This window comes from Mobula birostris, chromosome 24, assembly GCF_030028105.1.
Source record: "Mobula birostris isolate sMobBir1 chromosome 24, sMobBir1.hap1, whole genome shotgun sequence".
Taxonomy (NCBI): Eukaryota; Metazoa; Chordata; class Chondrichthyes; order Myliobatiformes; family Myliobatidae; genus Mobula; species Mobula birostris.
The window spans coordinates 18070920-18093561 of NC_092393.1; the positions used below are offsets into that span (position 1 = coordinate 18070920).

The 22642-nt window shown below is 40.8% G+C and overlaps 1 protein-coding gene across 9 annotated transcripts in view; it reads left to right on the forward strand.

Annotated features, from left to right (window-relative positions):
* Positions 1-22642, forward strand: part of LOC140187173 (putative uncharacterized protein MYH16) — a 328506-nt gene that overhangs the window by 170779 nt on the left and 135085 nt on the right. For all 9 annotated transcript variants that reach the window (XM_072242198.1, XM_072242202.1, XM_072242203.1 and 6 more), the window contains one exon: positions 4818-4904. In XM_072242198.1, the coding sequence (XP_072098299.1) occupies positions 4818-4904 (87 nt within the window). The remainder of the gene's footprint in view (positions 1-4817; positions 4905-22642) is intronic.

Below are 22642 nucleotides of genomic sequence, written 5' to 3' on the forward strand. Positions count from 1 at the left end.
CAAGATGGCAAGCACAAAAATTATGTTGCGATACAGCATACATTGCTGCCCCATGATTCTTTAAACCCCACCCATAATAAAAATGTACATGATAATCAGCTTTACTGCCAAATGAAATGGCAAATGGATTTTTACAACCAGAGGGCAGAGAAATATTTCACACCGGCTTGGTGCCAGCTAGTCAGTTGCAAGAACATGTGATGTAGGATGATACGTTTTGAAATCCTCATGGATTTGATGTACACAATACTATTTAGAAATGTTACTTTTCAGTTGTTTTTTAATGATTAATAATAATTTTGAACTGGTTTTCTAAAATGCTCACTTATCTCAATCTGTCTGAGTTGTATTTTTACTAATAGGTAAACGATGAATACATGTAAATAAGCAACAGGACTTATCTTTTTCCTTTGCAAAGTCCATAGTCATTGTTACTAATTCATTAATCAATGATAATCTCTGTTCAAAAGTACAGTGGCAAGTGCAAAGTTTTTTTTTAGAAGATTATCATTAATTTGGGTACATGCTCCCAAAAAGGTGGCCACACCTGATAGGTTGTCACTTTGGGAGGGTTGCACTGCCAAAGATGTTGGTTCTTCTGTGGGGCATTAACTGAAGTTAATATTTCTACCCTCAAAAGAACATAAATGAGAGCATTCAAAGGAGAATTTCATGGCTTCCCTGTGAATATTTCTCCCTTAGCCATTATCAATAAAACAGGTTGATGCTATCTGTGGGATTTTTGTTGAGTGTAAATTAGCTGCTGAGTTTCCAGCATTTCAACTTTAAAAGTACTTAATTGGTTGTAAAGTGCTTTGGGCTGTCTCGAGTCATGAAAAGTATGTTATAATTCAAATTCTTTCCCTGTACCATTATATAGGAGCAGGGAAGAGCCTTGACCTGTCCCAATCCATTGCTGAGAACATTAACAGTAATTCCCACTTATACAGCACATGCCCTAAAATGTTGCATGCAATTATTATTACACACCAAAAAAACTGACATCATGCTATGAAAGGAGGTGTAAGAGCAGATAATGGAAAGCTTAGTCAGAGGCAGATTTCAAGGATCACTTTAAAGGAGGGAAGAGAAGGGGGTGCAAGGGTTTCTAGGGAATTCCAGAGGTTATGACCTTGTCAGCTGCAGGCATGGCCACCAATGGTGGAGCTCTGATATAGAGTGGAGAAAAAGACCATAATTAGAGCAGAGTGGAAATGTCAGAAGGCTGCGGTCAGGAAGGAATTATAATTATTTTGTGCATGTTTTGTCTGTCTTACCAGGCAACTGATGAAGACCTATTGAAAAAGAAAATAATCTTTGGCAGATAGAATTTTAATGGAATTTACATTTTCTGGCTGTGCTGCCATTGGGTTTTTCATCATATTTTTATAGCTAGACATTGGAAAAATTGCACTGGAGTCTAATTTTCTGAGTTAGCTCCAAATAGAGCATTATGATCTTTGCTGATCATTTTGGCTTATTATATTCTGGATCAATGATGGGATATGATTTGTGCACTCTGTATGTATTAATTTCCTGTAACTGTTAGTCTGTTTCTATTAGTTTTACCTTTGAAGATTTCAGGCTGCTTTTCATCATCTTTTGCCTTTAAATTCAGTGAGAAATTTGAAATGTACTCCAAAAGATGTCACTTTTTATTCTGCTGTTTTGAATTTTAACAAATATAGAACTTGGTCTTAAATCTAAGTTACTGCAAGAGGAAATGAGATCCCTGGTGAATTATCTGAGTATATGGTATTGATCTATGCTTGGTGTGTAGCACTTTGATGGTTTATTGAGGAGAATGATCTCAGCTGTTGATTGATTTGGGAATTGTGTGCCGAACCATGGTGGGTGCGTTTATTCACCATACTGTGGGCTTCTGCCTTCAAGCCGATATTAGTAGAAACCAAGTATTACTCCACAGAAATATGAATCTATTATATAACCCATTGTTACATTAAATCGTGTATATTTTACAAGTACCCTGTCACTTATTGAACGGAAATTGGTCCCCTATCTGCTAGCAGCAGTTCCTTGTTGTACCCAAAGTGTAAGAAAAGAATGAGGAATGGCATCAAATCCCAATTTGGTTAGCATCTCACAGCTGGGCGCAAGAGCACAAAGTCTGCCAAGGGTCTCGGGTAAAGCGTAAGTGGCCTGGATATTGCTTGAACATCCTTTTAAGAATAACAATAATTGGAAGTATAAACAGTTTCATATAAAAGCATTCAGGGCAAACCAGTGCCCTGATTGATGTGGTGCCAGCTAGAGCACCAGGATGTTTCCCTAAACCTTGTTTTGTTCTATGCAGTAATCAAGTACCACAGTGAATACTTGCAGATGAGGGGGTAGCTTAACAAGCCAGTGAATACTTTAATAATTCAATCATTATTTAATGATGAACAGATGCTATTCTTTTGGTCTAGTATATGTGACTCACACCGAGATTTTCGTATTTATTAAAAGACAATTACTTACAGATGGAACATTTCCTGGCATTTGAATATTAAAACACCACCAGCATGCTAGCTTTGTTTAACATTTTTCTAATTCAAAGTTTTCATACTTTCACAGATGCAGTTTTTCTTGATTAGGTGATGACATTTTTAAAAGAGTTTTGTCTGAATTGCCAGTTATCTTTGATGTAGTTCTCTGTTCATCCGTGCATCTCCAAGCAAATAAGGTATCCATAGCAAGCCAAATGCCTGATGCTAGAAATTACATGTAATGTCTGTGATCTTACTGCACCTTTCCACAATAACACTTTCCATCTTATCTTCGACATGTTGACTTCTTCAGAAAATGTAATTCCTGTAGAATCTTTCCAGTTACCAAAAATACAAGAAGCAACTGAGTCAACAGGAGCATTGTTAGGACAATCTTTAACTTAAGTTGACTTTGAGAAATCAATAAAATGATTGTTCCTTTACAATGTGTCACAAATTTTAATAAGTGGTCTTTTCAGGTAGAAAACTAAATCCTAGCAAATGAGACCTGACAAGCGCTTAAGGATTTCTTCTTCATATAACTGAGTCAACGTGATCTATCAGTATCAATGTAACAACCTTAAGTGTGTCCATAGCAGTAACACAGAAAGTAAATCAAATTTTCAATAAACTCTTGAGCCTGGTTGGGATTGCATTCTCTGAATCTGAATGTTTTAGATTGTCAGGGTTAGGTTGGATATCCAAGCTCAAATTTTCATGCTGCTTTCATTACTGATATTTTAACATATATTAAAAAAAACTTGACTTTAATATGAAGAAAGAAATGAAAGGGATTTTTATGTTTGTATCCAGTTACATAACGTTTCTTAGGGATGTGAAATACAAAGTTCAAAGTAAATTTTATTATCAAAGTACATATGTCACCATATACAACACTGAGATTCATTGTCTTGTGGGCATACTCTGCAAATCTATAGAATAGAACAATAACAGGATCAATGAAAGATCAACCAGAGTGCAGAAGCCAGCAAACTCTGCAAAAGCAAATATAAATAAATAGCATCAATAACAAGAACATGAGATAATGAAATAAAGAGCCCTTAAAGTGAGATCACTGATTGTTGGAACATCTGAATGATGAGACAAGTGAGTGTAGTTATCCGCTTTTATCCAAAAACCTGATGGTTGAGGGGTAGTAACTGGTCCTGAACCTGATGGTTGAAGGGTAGTAACTGGTCCTGAATCTGATGGTTGAGGGGTAATAACTGTTCCTGAACCTGATGGTTGAAGGGTAGTAACTGGTCCTGAACCTGATGGTTGAGGGGTAATAACTGTTCCTGAACCTCATGGTTGAGGGATAGTAACTGTTCCTGAACTTGATGGTTGAGGGATAGTAACTGGTCCTGAACCTGATGGTTGAGGGGTAGTAACTGTTCCTGAACTTGACGGTTGAGGGTTAGTAACTGGTCTTGAACCTGACAGTTGAGGGATAGTAACTGTTCCTGAACTTGATGGTTGAGGGGTAGTAACTGGTCTTGAACCTGATGGTTGAGGGGTAGTAACTGGTCTTGAACCTGATGGTTGAGGAGTAGTAACTGGTCCTGAACCTGATGATTGAGGGGTAGTAACTGGTCCTGAACCTGATGGGTGAGGGGTAGTAACTGGTCCTGAACCTGATGGTTGAGGGGTAGTAACTGGTCCTGAACCTGATGGTTGAGGGGTAGTAACTGGTCTTGAACCTGATGGTTGAGGGGCAGTAACTGTTCCTGAACCTGATGGTTGAGGGGTAGTAACTGGTCCTGAACCTGATGGTTGAGGGGTAGTAACTGGTCTTGAACCTGATGGTGCTAGTCCTCATGCTCTTGTACCTTCCACCTAATGGCAGCAGTGAAAAGAGAGCGACCGGGGTGCTGGGGATCTCTGATGATGGCTGCTGCTTTTCTATGACAGTGTTTCATGCAGATGTGCTCAATGATTGGGAGTTATTGTAGCAGTGGTAGCAACTCTTCTTTTTTCCTTCTTCCTTTCCAGTTCATAAAGATCAGGGAACATTGTATCTGTTCCTATCTTCTCAGACATGATTATGACTATTAGTGTTAGTTCATCATTGGACTGGAAGTGAATCTGTCATACAATAATAGAGATAAAAATTTTGAATTCTGTTTTGTGCAGTCAAAGTAAATATGAGGAATATTTTTATGTTGACAATGCTAGATGTTATTGAAGCTTGAACATAAAGTCATGTCATTGTTTTCCTTGGTGCAATCATAGTAAAATGAGTTAATGTGGTCATAATGCTATAACTAAGTGCATTAGTGAATCACTTTGTAGCTAAAAATGTTTTCACACCTTCTATCTTTTCTCCAGAACAGATTGGAAGACTTACAAGTTGGGGAAGACAAAGAAAGCTGTCTGACTAAGGCCAACAGCAAACTGAAAGCACAGAGAGGGGAGGTGAGTGGACTAGTCACAATTATTTTTGCGTTCCTCTGGCAACCATCTAGGTATTAGTCAGAGCTCTAAAGCATTAATGATAACACGAAAGAGTTCCAAATCTTCAATCCTATGTCTCTTCCATTATTATATTATAAAATATGAGCTAGAAACTGCAGCCACTAATGCAGAGTGTCACAACTTATTTGATACTTGTGATCTCCCTTAGACTTTTGGACGAGAAGTTATCAGTGTTAACTTGGGAGATTGAGCTCAGTTTCTAGTATATTTTTTGCTGACGAGAGAAGATGATGGAAACAACGCAAACAACAGGAATTCTGCAGATTCTGGAAATTCAAGCAACACACATCAAAGTTGCTGGTGAACGCAGCAGGCCAGGCAGCATCTCCAGGAAGAAGTACAGTCAATGTTTCAGGCCGAGACCCTTCATCAGGCCTGACGAAGGGTCTCAGCCTGAAACTTCGACTGTACCTCTTCCTAGAGATGCTGCCTGGCCTGCTGCGTTCACCAGCAACTTTGATGTGTGTTGTCAGAGAAGGTGATGGATTCATTGTGGAGCTAGAGCAGATATTGGGCATAGAGTAATACAGCACAGAAACAGGCCATTTGGCCCAACTCACCCATGCCAACCAACATACCCAGGAACATAGGAATCGGGACATCATTTGGGAAGTTTTTCATACATGGGACTGTGGTTATATAGAACAACCTTTTGGATATAAAACTTTGCATGACATTTAGTCAAGTACCTGGACAGGGATGTGGGTCATCATAGGCAAGTGAGTTAGCTTAAGTGGGCATTATGGTCAGCATGGATGAGTTTGGCTAGACAGACTGTTTCCATGCTGTAAAATTGTGAACTTATAATTCATACTTGACATACTGGTGCAAGTATTTCTGAACGGGGGGGCACTTCATTCATCTTCCCCATTTCCCCCAACCTTTCATGAGCCAAAGAAGTTGATCTCATTCGTGTAGGTGATCCTGGAACAGAACATCAATATCCTATGCAGAAAAAATGTCTTGAGTTACATAAGTTAGCCAGACAAGTCCCCCAATCCACCAACATGCTGTCGTCAGCTGGCAAAGGTCCACCCTAGAAATGTGGACTGCATAAGTTTCACAAATGCATCCGAGTATCTCACTTAATACGGTTAATAATAAAATATTAAAATAAGATTAACAACATTACAATTGATTTAAACACTTTCAACTGATTAGAAACTTTACATAAGCAATTAATAAGAATGTAACAAAAATAGAGAATGCTGAAGAAAATTCAGCAATTCAGGCAGCATCTGCAAATGAGAAACTGTTAACGCTTTGTGCCTGCAACTCATTCTATCAGAGAAATTCCCTTAGTTTCAACATTTCACTACTATCCCAAGTAACTTATTTCTCTTTTTCTAAGGAAGGAAGGATCTTTCATCTTAAACATTAACTGTTTATCTGCACAAATGCTGTCTGAGTTGCTGAGTTTCTCTAACATTTTCTGTTTTTTCATTGGATTTCTATCATCTGCAGTTTTCTTTCTAAATTTCATCTCATAAGAATATAATTCCCCTTTGTTCTTTTCTCATACCGCTGTAACTGTTATTCAGATAAATGTGCTTTGCACTATCACAGAATGGCTTTGACAGCTGGTGAGGCCTCTCACAATGCTCACCAGCTTTCAAAGGTGTTGGTTTTACTGATTCTGAATGTCTGACATTTGCACGCAACAAACATGCAATCATCTCTTTTTTAAATAAGAAAAAAATCTTAAAATAAAAATTACAGGTCGTGCTCTGTTGCTGGATTCTGAATCTGGATCAGAACACTGTAGGGATGTCACGGTCAGAATGTCTGGTTGTTCTGTGTTCATGCATGTTGGACAATAATCCTGACAAACTGCAATTACTGCTGACATCTTTTCACTTGGTGGGATTGGCCCATGGTGTGATATAAGCTAGAAGTTAATTATATGCGGCATTTTACTCTGCTATGTCATGAACCGAGGCTGAGGCTACGTCCACACTAGACCCGATAATTTTGAAAATGCCGGTTTTGGGTAAAAACGATAGGCATCCACATCAGGTGTTTTTGAAAATACCTCCATCCATATTAAAATGGGTATTTGGGTGAATCTCCTCCTACTGGGCATGCGCAGGACACATCTACAGAAAACAAGCGAAGAGGAAATGGTATACTTGGTGCGTATTTGTCCAGTTACAGACTAGAAAAACTTAAAAGGAAATTGCCAAACGATGGACAGCTGTTGGCTCTCGCGCAGGAGGACTTAAAACTTAAAAAAACAAATACTGGAGCATATGGAGGCAAACGACAGGGAGTTCACGGACAGTATGACCCGGCTGACGACGAACATTGAAAAACTGACTAACTCTGTTGCAGAGGGATTTGCAATGATGAGGAATATGATGGCTCCCTCCCCCCGAGTACTTTTCACCACCACCATACCAGCCTCACAGCCACTACAATAGCTACACATACAGACACACAGGCCCCCAGGTGGCCCCACCAACATCTTCCCCACTCCCACAAAGGGGTCACCCAAGAAACATTTCCTACAGCCACAGTCTCTTCACCGTTGAAAGGGACGACAGCTACAACTAAATGCAATAAGGCTTGTTACTGGGCAAAAGTGAAATTTGCTGTTACCTCATTTGTTTGCCTTTACTTTTGCCAGGTCTTTCTGTATTATTTTGCTGTATTTAACATGTACAATAAAACGAGTTACTGGGCAAAAGTGATTTTATTTTTACCTGAGTAAAAGTGAAACTTACAATTTTCCTTTTTAGGCCTTAACATTTTCACACCTATGCCAAACATAAGCTACTACTTAAAAATGACATTTTGGAAGTAGTGACAATTGCATCTATTGAATGCTTGCACAAGCAATACATTAATAAAACACCTTGTTGAGTGTATAAAACATGTCTGCATCAGCGTTATCTTGTATTTCCATACAATGTTACATTAGGCTGTTACACATCTATTGTCAGATATTGTTGTTGTGGTGTTGGAGGTTGCGTTCAAGAAAAGAATGAAATGCCACGCTGCCGCCACCATCTGTGCTGGCACGTCATGACAGCGTTTTTAAAAAGCTCCGGTTACCCCGTACACACTACACCGCCCAACCAGCGTTTTCAGATTTACACACTCTGAAGAGTGTTTTAGAAAAGTTCCATTTTTGGGGGAGGAAAACGCCATTTCACTGTGGACGGAGGGTCAAAACGAAGCAAAAAAGCTTTGGTTACAGATTTATCCGGTCTCGTATGGATGTAGCCTGAGGCTGTGGACCTGCTCCAGCTTCATGTCTGAGGACACCCTTTCATTCTAAGTGCTAGTTGCTTTATTTTATCGTTTGCATGATTTTTTTTCTGTACACTGGGCACTTGTCGTTTTTTTTAAAGGCTTCTTTTGGGTTTCCTGTTTTGTGGCTGCCGGTGAGATGAATCTCAAGGTTGTATAATGTATACAGACTTTGATAATATACTTTGAAGTTTGACATGCTATTTTTGTTGCGAAGAATAAATAAGTGAAAATTTATTTATTTCAGCCCAGTTCAGTGTATTTCAATCGTTCATGCGTGGATATTAGAGAACAGTGACTGATTTCTGTATATGTAATTGTTAATTGAGAATAAATTGCCTCCCTCACAGTGCTTTCTTCAAAATATAATGTCCATTTACTGTTGGCAAAGAAATTATGGTTTAAAACTGTTTTTTGACAGTCTATATGTTGTGGCAGGCTATCCCACAACCTTTGGACTCACTTTCAAGGACTCCATCTCATCTTCTTGAAATTTATTGCATATTTATTACTATTATTGCTATTATTTCATCTTTCTTTTTGTATTTTCATAGTATGTTGTCATTTTCTCACTGGTAGTATGCCCAGTTAGTGTGGTCTGTCATAGATTCCATTATGGTTATTGGATTTATTGAGTATGCCTGTAAGGAAATGAATCTCAGCATTATATATTGTGACATATATGTACTTTGTTAATAAATTTACTTTGAACAAACCTTCATGATCTTATGTTAATTTGAGGCCAAATACTAAGTCCTTTAAAGAAAAATAAAATGCTGGGGATGCTTAGTAGGTGATGTAGGCTCAGTAGTGAGGACAACAGTGTTAAAGTGTCAAGTCAATGCCACTTCACTAGAAATAATCCTTAAGTATATTGAAGTGGGGGGAAATGCATAACAGCTAGTAATGCTGGAAAGATTCACTGCATCTTAGTGACCTTTCATTGGTATCATGTCACATGATAACTTCCTCAGGCTTCATCATCTCCCAGTTTCTCTCTGCCTACTCAAACAGCTCTTCTCAAAAACAACATTATCTCTCATGGTGTTAAACACCCTACTTCTACCTATACTTTTATCCTAGATTGACATTCTGTTTAATAATTCTGTGAGTAAAATCAGGAAAATATAGAACTGAGTGAACTGAGAGCCAGAATCGCCATCAGCGGGAAACAAGGTAATGTAACGTCTTGTGCTTTGTGGAGACATGGCTGACGGAAGAGATCATGCCATCGAGCTTTCTGGGTTTCCCTGTCCAGGCAGACATGTCTAAAAACCTCTCCGGGAAGAGTAAAGGAGGTGGGGTATGCTTCATGATCAATAATGCTTGGTGCAACCCCCAAAATGTGCATGCCCACAAATCCTTTTGTTCCCCGGATCTGGAGTACCTTGTGCTGCTGTGTAGACCTTTCTGGCTGCCTAGGGAGTTCATGGCTGTTATTATCACAGCTGTGTATATTCCACTGCAGGCTGATACTGACCTGGCTCTCAAGGAACTGTACGAGACCTTGAGAGTCAGGCACTTGGAGACTGTACAACCAGAGGCTGCCTTCAGACACTTTAATAGAGCGGTAAATGGCTTAAACAATTACCTTCCAGTAGCACTGACTTCAACAGTCATGATGCGCTTTAAGTGGCTGATAGTGGACCACATAAAAATCTCATCTTCTAGCTAGATTGGACCCCTTCAAGTTCGTCTCCCACTCAAACTGGTCCACTGATGATGCCATAATCTTGGCCCTCCACTCCGTCCTGTCCTGCCTAGAAAATGATGCCTCAGAGGCTGGTGAGTAAACTGTCCTCATTGGGACTCAATACACCTCTCTGTAACTGGATCTTGGACTTCTTAACTGAAAGACCCCAGTCGGTCCGAGTTGGCAGTGACATCTCAAGCTCCATCACGTGGAGCGGAGTGCCTCGCCTGCTGCTGTTCACGCTGCTGACTCACAACTGCACTGCCAGATTCAGCTCAAACCGTATCGTCATGTTCACTGATGATACTACAGTGGTTGGCTTCATCACTAACAATGATGAATCAGCATACGGAGGGAATGTTGAGAGGCTTGTCAAATGGTGTGAGAACAATAATCTGAGTCTCAATGTGGACAAGATGAAAGAGATGATTGTGACCTTCAGGAGGACACAGGTCAACTACTTTCCATTGCACATCAATGGCCCTGCTGTGGAGAGCGAAGAACACAAATGGACATAACGGACAATCTAAACGGGACCCAAAACACCACCTCACTACTCAAAAGGCACAGCAGCATTTACATTTTCTGAGGAGATTAAGATGTGCAAGGCTTCCCACCCTATTATAACAACTTTCTACAGGAGCACCTTTGAGGGTGTCCAGTCTGGCTCCATCATTGTGTGGTATGGGAAGCTGCTTGACATCAGACCGCAAGATCCTACAGAGAACAGTAAAAACCATTGAGAAGATCATTGGGGTCTCCCTCCCCCTTATTTGTGACATTTCCTGGGAGTGTTGCAGATGAAGGGATCAAAGCGTTGTTGACGATGTCTGCCACTCATCCCACTATCTCTTGGACCCATTTCTGTCAGGGAGGAGATACAGAAGCATCAGGACTAGGACTGCTAGACTGGGTAACAGCTTCTTTCCTCAGGCTGTCAGACTAATGAATACCCTGCCATGACCACGGTCTTGTCACTGGGACAGCGAGCTGTTTACTGTTTATTGTTTACCTGTGCTGTGCTTTACTACATGAACTTTGAATTGCATTTTATTAACTTCTTCATAGTATAATATTTTGGTTTATGTGCTGTGTGGGCACATAGTGATCTGGAGGAACATTGTTTCATTTATTTGTGTATATGTACAGTCAGGAGGCAATAAACTTGAATTCAAACTTAGGGGCAAACTTGTACTGCTTATCGCAAACAAGAGAAAATCTGCGGATGCTGGAAATCCATGCAAGACACACAAAATGCTGGAGGAACTCAGCAGGCCAGGCAGCATCTATGGAAAAGAGTATTGTCGATGTAAGTTCTGCTGAAGGGTTTCAGCCGAAAACATTGCCAGTACTCTTTTCCATTGATGCTGCCTGGCCTGCTGAGTTCCTCCAGTATTTGTACTGCTTGTGATGTGGTCCCTTTGACATTAAGCAAAGTTGAGCTTATTGTCATCTGCACTAGTACAGGTGCAATGAAAGTTGTACACTGCAGTAGCATCATGCACACAGATGACACAGAATGTAAATGATTCAAGAGAGTGAAGAGGGAGGAAAAGAGACAAGATGTTGGTACAAGGTAAAGACACAAATCAAAGACAAGTTCTTGGTAGTGCAAGAGATGATCCATATAGTGCCTTTTTTGAGGTAGGGTTAGGGTTCTGCAGTATCATGAATATCATGGTTTTGGGAAAATAGATATTCCTGAACATGGTGGTGTGACACTTCATGTGGCTGGTCTGTTTTCATCGAGGTGACAAGTTTGTTAAACTCCATTACTGTTAGTTATTTCAGCAGAGTAGTTCTGGCACATTTCCACGTAAGCACAAGCCAGGACTCTATAGATAGCAATCACCGATAATAATCAGCAGGACAGGGAGCAACTATGGAGAGAGAAACAGTGTGAGAATTGCTTGGATGATGACATCTCATCAGAAATGGGAAAAGGTAATAAGGTAACAGGTTTCAAATACCTACTGGGAGCATGGAGGAAGAGGGGTTAAAAACAAGAGTGAATCTCTGTGAAAAGTTGTAAGGAAGGCAATATTAGACAATTATGCAAACTTAGCTGTCAGTGTGAGTTGAAACAGGGGACATGGAATGTGAAAAATTATAAACAATTCTATTCTGGTAAATTTATGAACCTTCTGAGGTGCTAAAGGGCCATGTATGTGAAATCTGAGAAGGCTGACATTACGTTAGAACTAGTAGTTTGGAACACAAAGAGTACCTTTGCCTTTATACTTGTTTTCAAGAAATCTTGCAATGAAGAAGTCTTCCTGAAATTTAGATAGGGTACCATTGAGGCCATATCTGGAATATTAAGTATGGGTCTGATCACCAAAGAGATGAAAGATCTAAAGAATAGCTTTATTTGTCATATGTACATCAGAACATACAGCAAAATGTGTCACTTGCATAAAATCAAATTAAATTAATGAGGAATGTGCTGGGCAGCCCACAAGTATCGCCACGCTTTCAGCGTCAGCATAGCATGGCCACAGCTCACTAACTCTTACCCGTACTTCTTTGGAATATGGGAGGAAACCGGAGAACCCAAAGGAAATCCATAGAGTCATGGGGAGAATGTATAAACTCCTTACAGACGGTGAAGGGAGTTGAACCATGATTGTACAGATAGTGCTGTTTAGTATTACGGTAACCATACTCTGCCATGTCGCCATACCAAAGGAGAGGGAAAATTGTGATAGGAAAGATGGTCCAAATTGATTCCTTGGTTGGAGGATTGGCCAGTGTGGAATAAGCATGCCATGGTCCGGTGCGTTAACTACTCATTTCAGTTAATTTCCTTTTCCCCGTGTTCCACCGGGCTCCTTGATTAGGGCACCTGATCTTCATCCAAACTGGCAGCATAAAAACTCCGCCTCACAGCTACTTGGGGCTGGTCCGTCACCGTAGCTAGGGCGGCGATGAATGTTCCGAGCCGCCAAGAATAAGGGACCGTCTTCCGAGCCGCCAAGAATAAGGGACTGTCTTCCGAGCCGTCTCATGTCCAGCTGAGTGTTGCCGGCTGTTTTGCCGCTGCTCCGAGCCGGGATGTGAGTAGTCTGTCGTTGTTTGTTTTTGTCGTCTCGTGTCCAGCTGAGTGTTGCCTGCTGTTTTGCCGCTGGTCCGAGCCGGGATGCGAGTGGTCTGTCGTTGTTTTGTTTTGAAGGTTCTGAGTCCCAGTCCAAGTCAAGGCTCTGAGCCCCAGTCCGAGTCAAGGTTTCGTGCCCAGTCAAGGCTTCAGGTCCAAGTCATGTCCAAGTCCGTTTCCATGCCTGTGTCCTGCACTTGGGTCCACTTCCTCAGCTGTCCATTGCAACAAAGCAATTTGGAGAGCAATGAGAAGTTGTTTCATTGAGGTATAGAACATTCTAATGGAGCTTGACAGGATAGGGGCAGGGATATTACTCCCTTAGCTGAGGTGTCATGGACACTGTCCCTAAGTGAGCTGTCCCTCCCAAAATGATCATCAGATGTCAGAAATGATCCACATGATGGCAAAGGAAGGATGGACATAGACAGAAAATTCAATGAATTCTTCCAGTTCAGTGCAAGAGTGGGGAAAAGGTAACAAGCCATCAGTCCTTTGGAATGAAGTGTAGGAGGTAACCCAAACAAGACAGGTTTAAACATATTCCACAGAGAGGCAGAGATATCATGGCCACACATAAGTTTCCACAACAAAAGAAATAATCCCTTTGGCATCTTAAGAAGGTAAGGGAGGGAAGCTGTATTTAACAATTTTTATAGGGAGTGATGGTGTTTCCTCCTGGAACCTGGGCTTGTTTTACCAAAATATAGGACTTGACTCTGCAGTTACATGGATTCCCCGTCGTCTGACACAGTAATTGGGTAAAGAGCTGCATGAGCGGATACTACCCTTGCATTTGCTTCTTGTCATTTTAACCCACAATCTGGATCTGAAAGTGAGATAAAATTGCTGGTTTTGATAATTAAACATCAGAAAGTTGTGTGTCTTGAGGGAATAGTTGGTTCCTTTTGTACTTATTAAGGAAATGGAGCGTGAATCCTTAGATTTCTGTAACACACACAGTACCTCAGTTTGATCTTAGTCACTGTGTAAATAATGTGTGAGTTTACCCTTGTTTTGGGACATAGCTAACTTGCAAGAGAAACATACAGCTTTAATCATTTTGTATACTTTAATTACAATGCTGCATGGAATCAGTATTTAATATAAAAGTAAAAATTACTGGATGTGCTCAGTTGTTGAGACAGCATTTGAAGAGAGAAATGTTTTAGCTCATTCGTTTGAGGTATGGAATTATTCTAGCATTTTCTTCTTCCAGCCAGGCTACCTGCATTTGTAGTTCTTTTCTCTTGCTAGAATACTTGTTTGTGGTGATGATGACAGAAATAAGTTTCACCAGTAGTATTCCATTTCTTTTCCACTCTTCCACCAGTACAGGCTTGCATATTGGGTGGTGAATATAGTAATCCTTTAACTTAATGTATTGGTCACACTATGTATGAACCTTGCCCACAGGGCTATGCTCTTCCCTGTTTTATGCCCATCCTTCTGTGAGCTCCCTGCCAGGAGTGTCAAGTCTGATTGTCCTTCACTGTTCTACTGCACAGTCCTTGGTTGTTGATATGCTTCAGATGAGCCCATTTTCATTTTGCACAAAACCATAAGGTATAGAAGCAGGATGAGGCCATTTGGTTCATCGACATTGCTCTGCCATTTTATCATGGCTGATGCATTTTCCCCTCAGCCCCAATCTCCTGCCTTCTCCCCTTCTCCCTTCATGCCATGACTAATCAAGAATCTATCAACCTGTGCCTTAAATTTATTCAATGACTTGGTCTCCACAGCCACCTGTGGCAACAATTTCCACAGATTCACCACCCTCTGGCTAAAGAAATTCCTCCTCATCTCTGTTCTAAATAGATGTCCCTCTACTCTGAGTCTATGTCCTCTGGTCTTAGACTCTCCCACTACAGGAAATATCCTCTCCCCATTTTCAACCAATGCTTCATGCATGGGATGGAAACCCACTTGTTTTTTACCTCATAAAGGGAATGAGACCAATTAAGACCTTCTGCTACTCTATTAATCAATTAAAGCAGCACAAGCCATAAATGAACCTGTCGTTATTGTTCAGTTCTTACCCCTGGATATTTTGTGGCTACCTCAAGTCCCACATGTTCTTAAAGGGGGCACTGTTGCTGTTGTGTATTGTTCGTTCATTAGTTATGTCCCATATCACAATGATGTGTGTGATCATGGTCTTTCCTACTTTCTACAGAAATGGTTTGCCATTGCCTTCCCCTGGGAAGCATCTTTACAAGACGGGTGACTCCAGCCACTATCAATACTCCCTCCAGAGACTGTCTGCCTGGCATTGGTGGTTGCATAACCAGGACTTTTGATATGCACCAGCTGCTCATAGGCCTGGCCACCACCTGTTCCCATGGCTATTTGTGACCCTGATTGGCTGGAGGAGGGCTAAGCAGGTGTTACACTTTGCCCAAAGGTGACTTGCCTCCTTTGGTAGAGACATATCTCAACCCTGCCACCCGCTGACCTCAGCTTTTTCCAAAGGGTAAAGGAGATGTACCACGAACAGTTCACAATGCTTTGTCTGAGCGTGCTGCAGATTGATGTCAGTCAGATGGACGCTGGCTTATTTTTGAGCATCTGGTGCACACTGTTCCTGAATGACCATCATCTGCTGATAACAGGGCATGGTCACAGGCATCCTCTTCAAGTAATGCTAGGATGATCCTAGGTCCAAAAGTAATATAATTAACTTGAAGATGTATATACATCTCGTATTTTGTTGTATGAACCTATATGCTTGTGATGCTGCTGCACGTAAGCTTTTTATTGGACCTGTATCTCACCTACTAGAGCACATAACGATAAACTTGCCTAGAAATCCAACCCTCATTGCCACGAATTGAGCAATAATATTACAGTGTTGAAGAAGGCATGCGGTTATTAAGCTGGAATATCAGATTGATACCTAAGTGTGCCGTGAGCAGTAGGAGCACTGAGCTGCTTGAACATGTCATGTGTGCATATTCGTTCTTCTTAAACTCTGACCACTGTTCAATCTAAAAGAACCATTCATCGATCATCTAGTAGACCAAGCAAGGGTGTCCTCATCAGTTCCATTACTCAGCCAGTGGAAACTAGTTAGTTAGGAATGCAATTCTTATTATTTATTGGGATATTGCAAAGAATTGTAGCAAAATTACTGACACAAGAATGACGTACAGCGAAGAATTGAATTCTGGCTGACCAACTTATTTCTTTTGCCCTTTATTGGAAATAATACCTTTTTCATTTGACCCGTATGAATATTTTTGTTTGAAATATAAAGCACCTGAAGCTACTTTTTTTGTTTGGTATATTGGTTTAATCCAAATCAGCCAAAATACTACCTATGTTAATGAAATCTGATCATCGAGCACCTATGGACAACCGATTTGATTTGCAGTATGGGCAAAAAGATACCTTTGTGTTTCCTGTTGAGGAGGTAACCCTCTCAGGAGGTGTAAGAAAAGACAGGAGACAATTAGTAACCTTAAACCACCTTATTTGGTCAAACCTGCCTTTGTTTGGTTTGAGTGAAATTTAACCTAATTGACATTTTTCTGTGTATTTAATTGCTCTGATATGGTTTACAAAGCAGAATTTTGTTCTAGTGTCTGATAGCAAGCTCGCAAGAGATTTACACTGAAATTGATCAGATGGAAATGTTGCTTTTGAGAGGTTTCTGAACTCCTACAATTAACTGGTGAGCATTCTCTTTACCCTCTAGGATTTCTTTCTTTTTCACTAGTGGCTTCTCCCAGCTGTTGCCATTGTCCCTTGACACAGAGTTTTAATTATTTGCCAACTTCTTTGTCCGTGGGAGTCACCTTTCCTCTGACTCCCTTCAAAGTTTGCTGTCCGCTTGATAATAACTCCTCAGCAGATTGGAATTTTTTTTCAGATCAGTCTCAGCTCTGGAATGACAGTGACTGGGAAATGTAGACTAATATACTGTATGTCTAAGTTCCTTTGATACATATGGGCACTCTGCTTGTTTTGTTGCCTAGCAGTAATGTGGCTATTTGGAACACAGGAAATCAATTTCCAAGCGTCAGTTTGGAGATGGAGCAGAAGCAACAATGCAGATTTCAAATCTGAAAAGATTAAAATAAAAGGTGCAAGGTAAAGAAATGGTCATGAGTGCAGCATACAAAATCTTAGCTCAAAGTGAGGTGAACTACACGTTTACTCTGCAATTTCAAAATCAAAAAGTGTCAACCTTTAAAGTGGGGACAAATGATTTGAAAGCTGATTGAAGAAGATTTGCAACACTTATGAAATGCTGAGTGAATTTATCAGGCCGGGCAGCATCGATGGAAAAGAGTACACAGTCCACATTTACTCTTCATTAGAACTCAGCCGAGACCCTTCAATAGGACTCAACCCAAAACGTCGACTGTTTAATCTTTTCTATACATGCTGCCTGACCTGCTGAGCTCCTCTAGCATTTTGTGTGTGTTGCTTGGATTTCCAGTGTCTGCAGAGTTTCTCTTGTTTGTGAAGAAGACTTGATTGTTCACAACAGTTTCATCACTAGGGGACTCAAGTATATACTTTGAGAACATTTAAACAAAATCGTGTTCCGCATTGGGAGACTTACGATACCTAATGTTGAAAATTTGAAGTTCTTCTATCATCTTACTTTTGCAATAATTGCATATAAATAAAATCAATGCTGTGCATAGCATCTACTATCTTTGTATTCGAGTTGATTTGCAAAAGAATTTAAGAAAGAGAAAGGCCATTCACATGATTAACAGGAGACACAACTGATTTGCAAGCTGAACTGGAAAGGATGCAGATGAGATTCACCAAGATGTTGTCTGATAAAAAAGATCTGGGTTGTGGGGGAGGGGTGGTCGACCTGATTGAGGGATACAAAATATGTGTATAGATAGTGCAAAACTTTTCCACAAGGCAGAGATATTTCAAACAAGAGGACATAGAATTGATTTGGGGGGAGGAGACATAGAGTACTTTTAAGAAAAAAAATTCACCCAGAGTATTGTTGAAATCTAGAATGCATTACCTTCTGGGAAGATGAAGGCAAGTGTTCTCACAACATTTAAGACGTAGTTAGATAAGCACTTGAAATCCCACAATACAGATGGCTAGGGATTTAGCTTAGATGCTCAGTGTAGACATTGTGGGTTTCTGTGCTATATGAATATGATTCTATGATACAGCAAGATACCAAACGTAGAAGTGCTGGTACTCTAGTCCAGGCAGAAGGGTAGTACACAGAGTCCTTGTCAGGAAATCACAGGCAATAGCCTATACCTTTTACCTTTTTAAATTTAGTGCAGCAGAAATCCCCAAAATACTCCAATTAATATTCATATGACCTTGTGATATTATTTGATCCGAAGTTTTTAGAGACATTCACCTTTTTAGGTATCAGGTTGGCGCTATGAAGCAGTGTTGTAAAGTCAGCCTTCTTCCACACGACAGCCTGTGCTATGGGTTCAGTAACATGATTGCTGAAGTTAGCAGAACAAAACTGTGATAGCAGAGTACAAAACAAAGCTGATGCAAATTTTTGTTAATTATTACTGACAAAGCAAAGATTTCTTTACTCTTGTGTGTAGCTGGGAAGTCCTACTTAAGAAGTTGGAATTCATGTTCATCTCTTGCCCTAGCTCTTCTCAGTGTTGGGGGCCACTGGTTTGAAAGATATAGCTAAAACATGCACATTGTGGTGACAATGTGTCAAAGGTGGAGGGAATGGACGTTTAAGCCGGACAAGATGTAAATTGAGCAGTCTGCTTTGTTCCAGTTGGTGAATACTTAATTTACAATTGCAACCATTGAGCAACTGAGTCTCAGGTCCATGACAATTAGTACTTTCTGGTCATGAGGAGTTTTAGAAGAATCTGTAGCTAAATCCACTTAATACAGGATATTCTTGAGCTGGTCTTGTAGCCGAGGCATTTATATTCCTGTTCCACAATGACTACTCATAAAATATAATACAGTATCTAGTGAACGGTATCTTCATTTTATACGTACTGAAGAACTAAACAATACTAAATGTCATTGAAGGGTTATTAGGACTCCTGCCTCACTTTGAAGAACTCTTCATCTTGTGTCCTTGATACTTACTGCTTTTTTCCTTTTTGTATTTGTGCAGTTTGTTGTCTTTTGCACATTAGTTCGGGGCAGTCTTTCACTAATTCTATTGTGATTCTTGCATTTACTGTGAATGCCCACAAGAAAATAAATCTCAGGGTATTATATGGTGACATATACTTACTTTGATAATAAATTTACTTTGAACTTAGTTGGGGGAGAGCTATGTCTCACGCTTACATTGTATGTATGTTATTGTGGATTGAATATTATCCTAGTCTCCCCGAATTATGCTGTGGCTCATTTCACTGGTTGAGGAAATACAAATTTTAACAAACATTGAGGTCATCAGCAAGTAATGCCACGGTAACATAATGGTTAGCATAACGCTGCTACAGTGACAGCAACCCAAGTTCAATTCCTGCCAAAGTCTGTAAAGAGTTTATATCTTCTTCCTGCTGTGTGGTTTTCCTCTGCGTGCTCTGGTTTCCTCCCCATTCCAAAAATGTGCAGATTAATAGGTTATTTAGTCACATGGGTACATTTGGGCAGCACAGTCCTGGGCCGGAAGTGGTGCATCTCAAAGTTAGATTACATTTCTAATCTAGTATAGAGTAAATACATGATAGGGTTGATCTTAGAAACATAGAAAACCTACAGCACAATACAGGTCATTCGGCCCACAATGCTGTGCCCAACATGTACTTACTTTAGAAATTACCTCGGGTTACCCACAACCCTCTATTTTTCTGAGCTCCATGTACCTATCCATGTGTCTCTTAAAAGATCCTGTTGTATCCGCCTCCACCACCGTCACCGGCAGCACATTCCACGCACTCACCACTCTGCATAAAAAAACTTACCCCTGACATCTTCTCTGTACCTGCTTCCAAGCACCTTAAAACTTCGCCGCCTTGTGTTAGCCGTTTCAGCCTTGGGAAAAAGCCTCTGACTATCCACACAATCAATGTCTCTCATCATCTTGTACACCTCTATCAGGTCACCTCTCATCCTCTGTCACTCCAAGGTGAAAAGGCCGAGTTTACTCAACCTATTTTTATAAGGCATGCTCCTCAATCTAGGCAACATCCTTGTAAATCTCCTCTGTACCCTTTCTATAGATTCCACATCATTTCTGTAGTGAGGTGACCAGAACTGAGCACAGAACTCCAAGTGGGGTCTGACCAGGGTCCAATATAGCTGAAACATTACCTCTCAGCTCTTGAACTCAGTCCCACGATTGATGAAGGCGAATACACTGTATACCTTCTTAACCACACAGACAACCTGTGCAGCAGCTCTGTGTATCCTACGGACTCGGACCCAAGATCCCTCTGATCCTCCATACTGCCAAGAGTCTTACCATTAATACTATATTCTGCCATATACTATATTCTATATTCTGTGATGGTAGGCCATCACATTTGACCTACCAAAATGAACCACCTCACACTTATCTGGGTTGAACTCCATCTGCCACTTCTCAGCCCAGTTTTGCATCCTATCGATGTCCTGCTGTAACCTCTGACATCCCTCCACACTGTCCACAGCACCTCCAACCTTTATGGCATCAGCAAATTTACTAACCCATCCCCCATTCCTACATTTCCCAGAACAGAACCCTGAGGCACACCACTGGTCACCGACCTCCATGCAGAATATGAATTCTGGATCTACAAAGCAAGGTATCTCATACCTCCTTACTTTCTCAATAAGCTTTGTATGGGGTACCTTATCAAATGCCTTGCTGAAATCCATATACACTACATCTACTGCTCTACCTTCATCGATGTGTTTAGTCACATCCTTAAAAGATTCAGTCAGGCTCATAAGGCATGACTTGCCTTTGACAAAACCATGCTGACTATTCCTAATCATATTATGTCTCTCCAAATGTTCATATGCCTCTCAGGATCTTCTCCATCAACTCGCCAACCACCAAACTAAGACTCACTGGTCTATAATTTCCAGAGCTATCTTTACTCCCTTTCTTGAATAAGAGAACAACATCTGCAACCCTCCAATCCACCGGAACCTCTCCAGGACCCACTGATGATGCAAAGGTTATTGCCAGGGGCTCAGCAATCTTCTCCCTCACCTCCCACTGTAGCCTGGGGTACATCTTGTCTGGCCCCGGTGATTTATCCAACTTGATGCTTTCCAAAAGCTCCAGCACATCCTCTTTCTTAATGTCTACATGATCAAGCTTTTCAGTCCGCTTTAAGTCATCCCTACAATCGCCACTGTCCTTTTCCATAGTGAATACTGAAGCAAAGTATTCGTTAAGTAGCTCTGGTATCTCCTCCGGTTCCATACACACTTTTCCACTGTCACATTTGATTGGTCCTACTCTCTCACATCTTATCCTCTTGCTCTACACATACTCGTAGAATGCCTTGGGGTTTTCCTTAATCCTGTCCAACAAAGCCTTCTCATGGCCCCTTCTGGCTCTCCTAATTTCATTCTTAACCTCCTTCCTGCTAGCCTTATAATTTTCTAGATCTCTATCATTAGCTAGTTTTTTTTTTAACCTTTTGTAAGATTTTCTTCTTGACTAAATTTTCTACGGCCTTTGTACGCCACAGTTCCTGTACCCTACCATCCTTTCCCTGTCTCATTGGAACATACCTATGCAGAATGCCACGCAAATGTCTCCTGAACATTTGCTACATTTCTGCTGTATATTTCCCTCAGAACATCTGCTCCCAATTTATACTTCCAAGTCCCTGCCTGATAGCTTCACATTTCCCCTTACTCCAATTAAACGTTTTCTTAACTTGTCTGTTCCTATCCCTCTCCAATGCTATGGTAAAGGAGATAGAATTGTGATCACTCTCTCCAAAATGCTGTCCCACTGAGAGACCTGACACCTGACCAGGTTCATTTCTCAATACCAGATCCAGTACAGCCTCTCCTCTTGTAGGCTTATCTACATATCGTGTCAAGAAACCTTCCTGAACACACCCAACAAACTCCACCCCATCTAAACCTTTCGCTCTAGGGACAAGCCAATCAATATTTGGGAAATTAATTTGTTGTCTGTTTGCATGATGCTAGTGGACAAAGAAATCAGAATCTGATTTCCCATCTGGCTTTTCTTATATGACTAACTCTTATGCCTAATGCAGTTGTCAGTTAGAGAAGAAGGACAAGTAAGAAGTGTTACATTGTCACTGACAGTAGAGCAGCTGTCTAAGTCTCAGTGACGTGGTTCAATCCCAGTTTCTGGTGCTGTGTACATAGTTTGTATATTCTTCTCTCCACCCACCCCCACCCACCACCACTTCCTCTTTTCCTCTATTTCCCACTCTGACCTTTCACCTCTTCTTACATACCAGTCACTTACCCCGGGACCCTTCTTCCTTCCCTTTCCCCCGTGGTCCACTTTCCTGTCTTATCAGATTCCTTCTTCAACCCTTGGCCTTTCCCACCCACCTGGCTTCACCTATCACCTTCCAGCTAGCCTCCCATCCACCCCTTTTATTCTGGCATCTTTCCCCTTCCTTCTCAGTCCGAAAGAAGGGCTTTGGCTCAAATATGGACTGTTTATTTATTTCCGTAGAAGCTGCCTGACCTGCTGTGTTCCTTCAACACTTT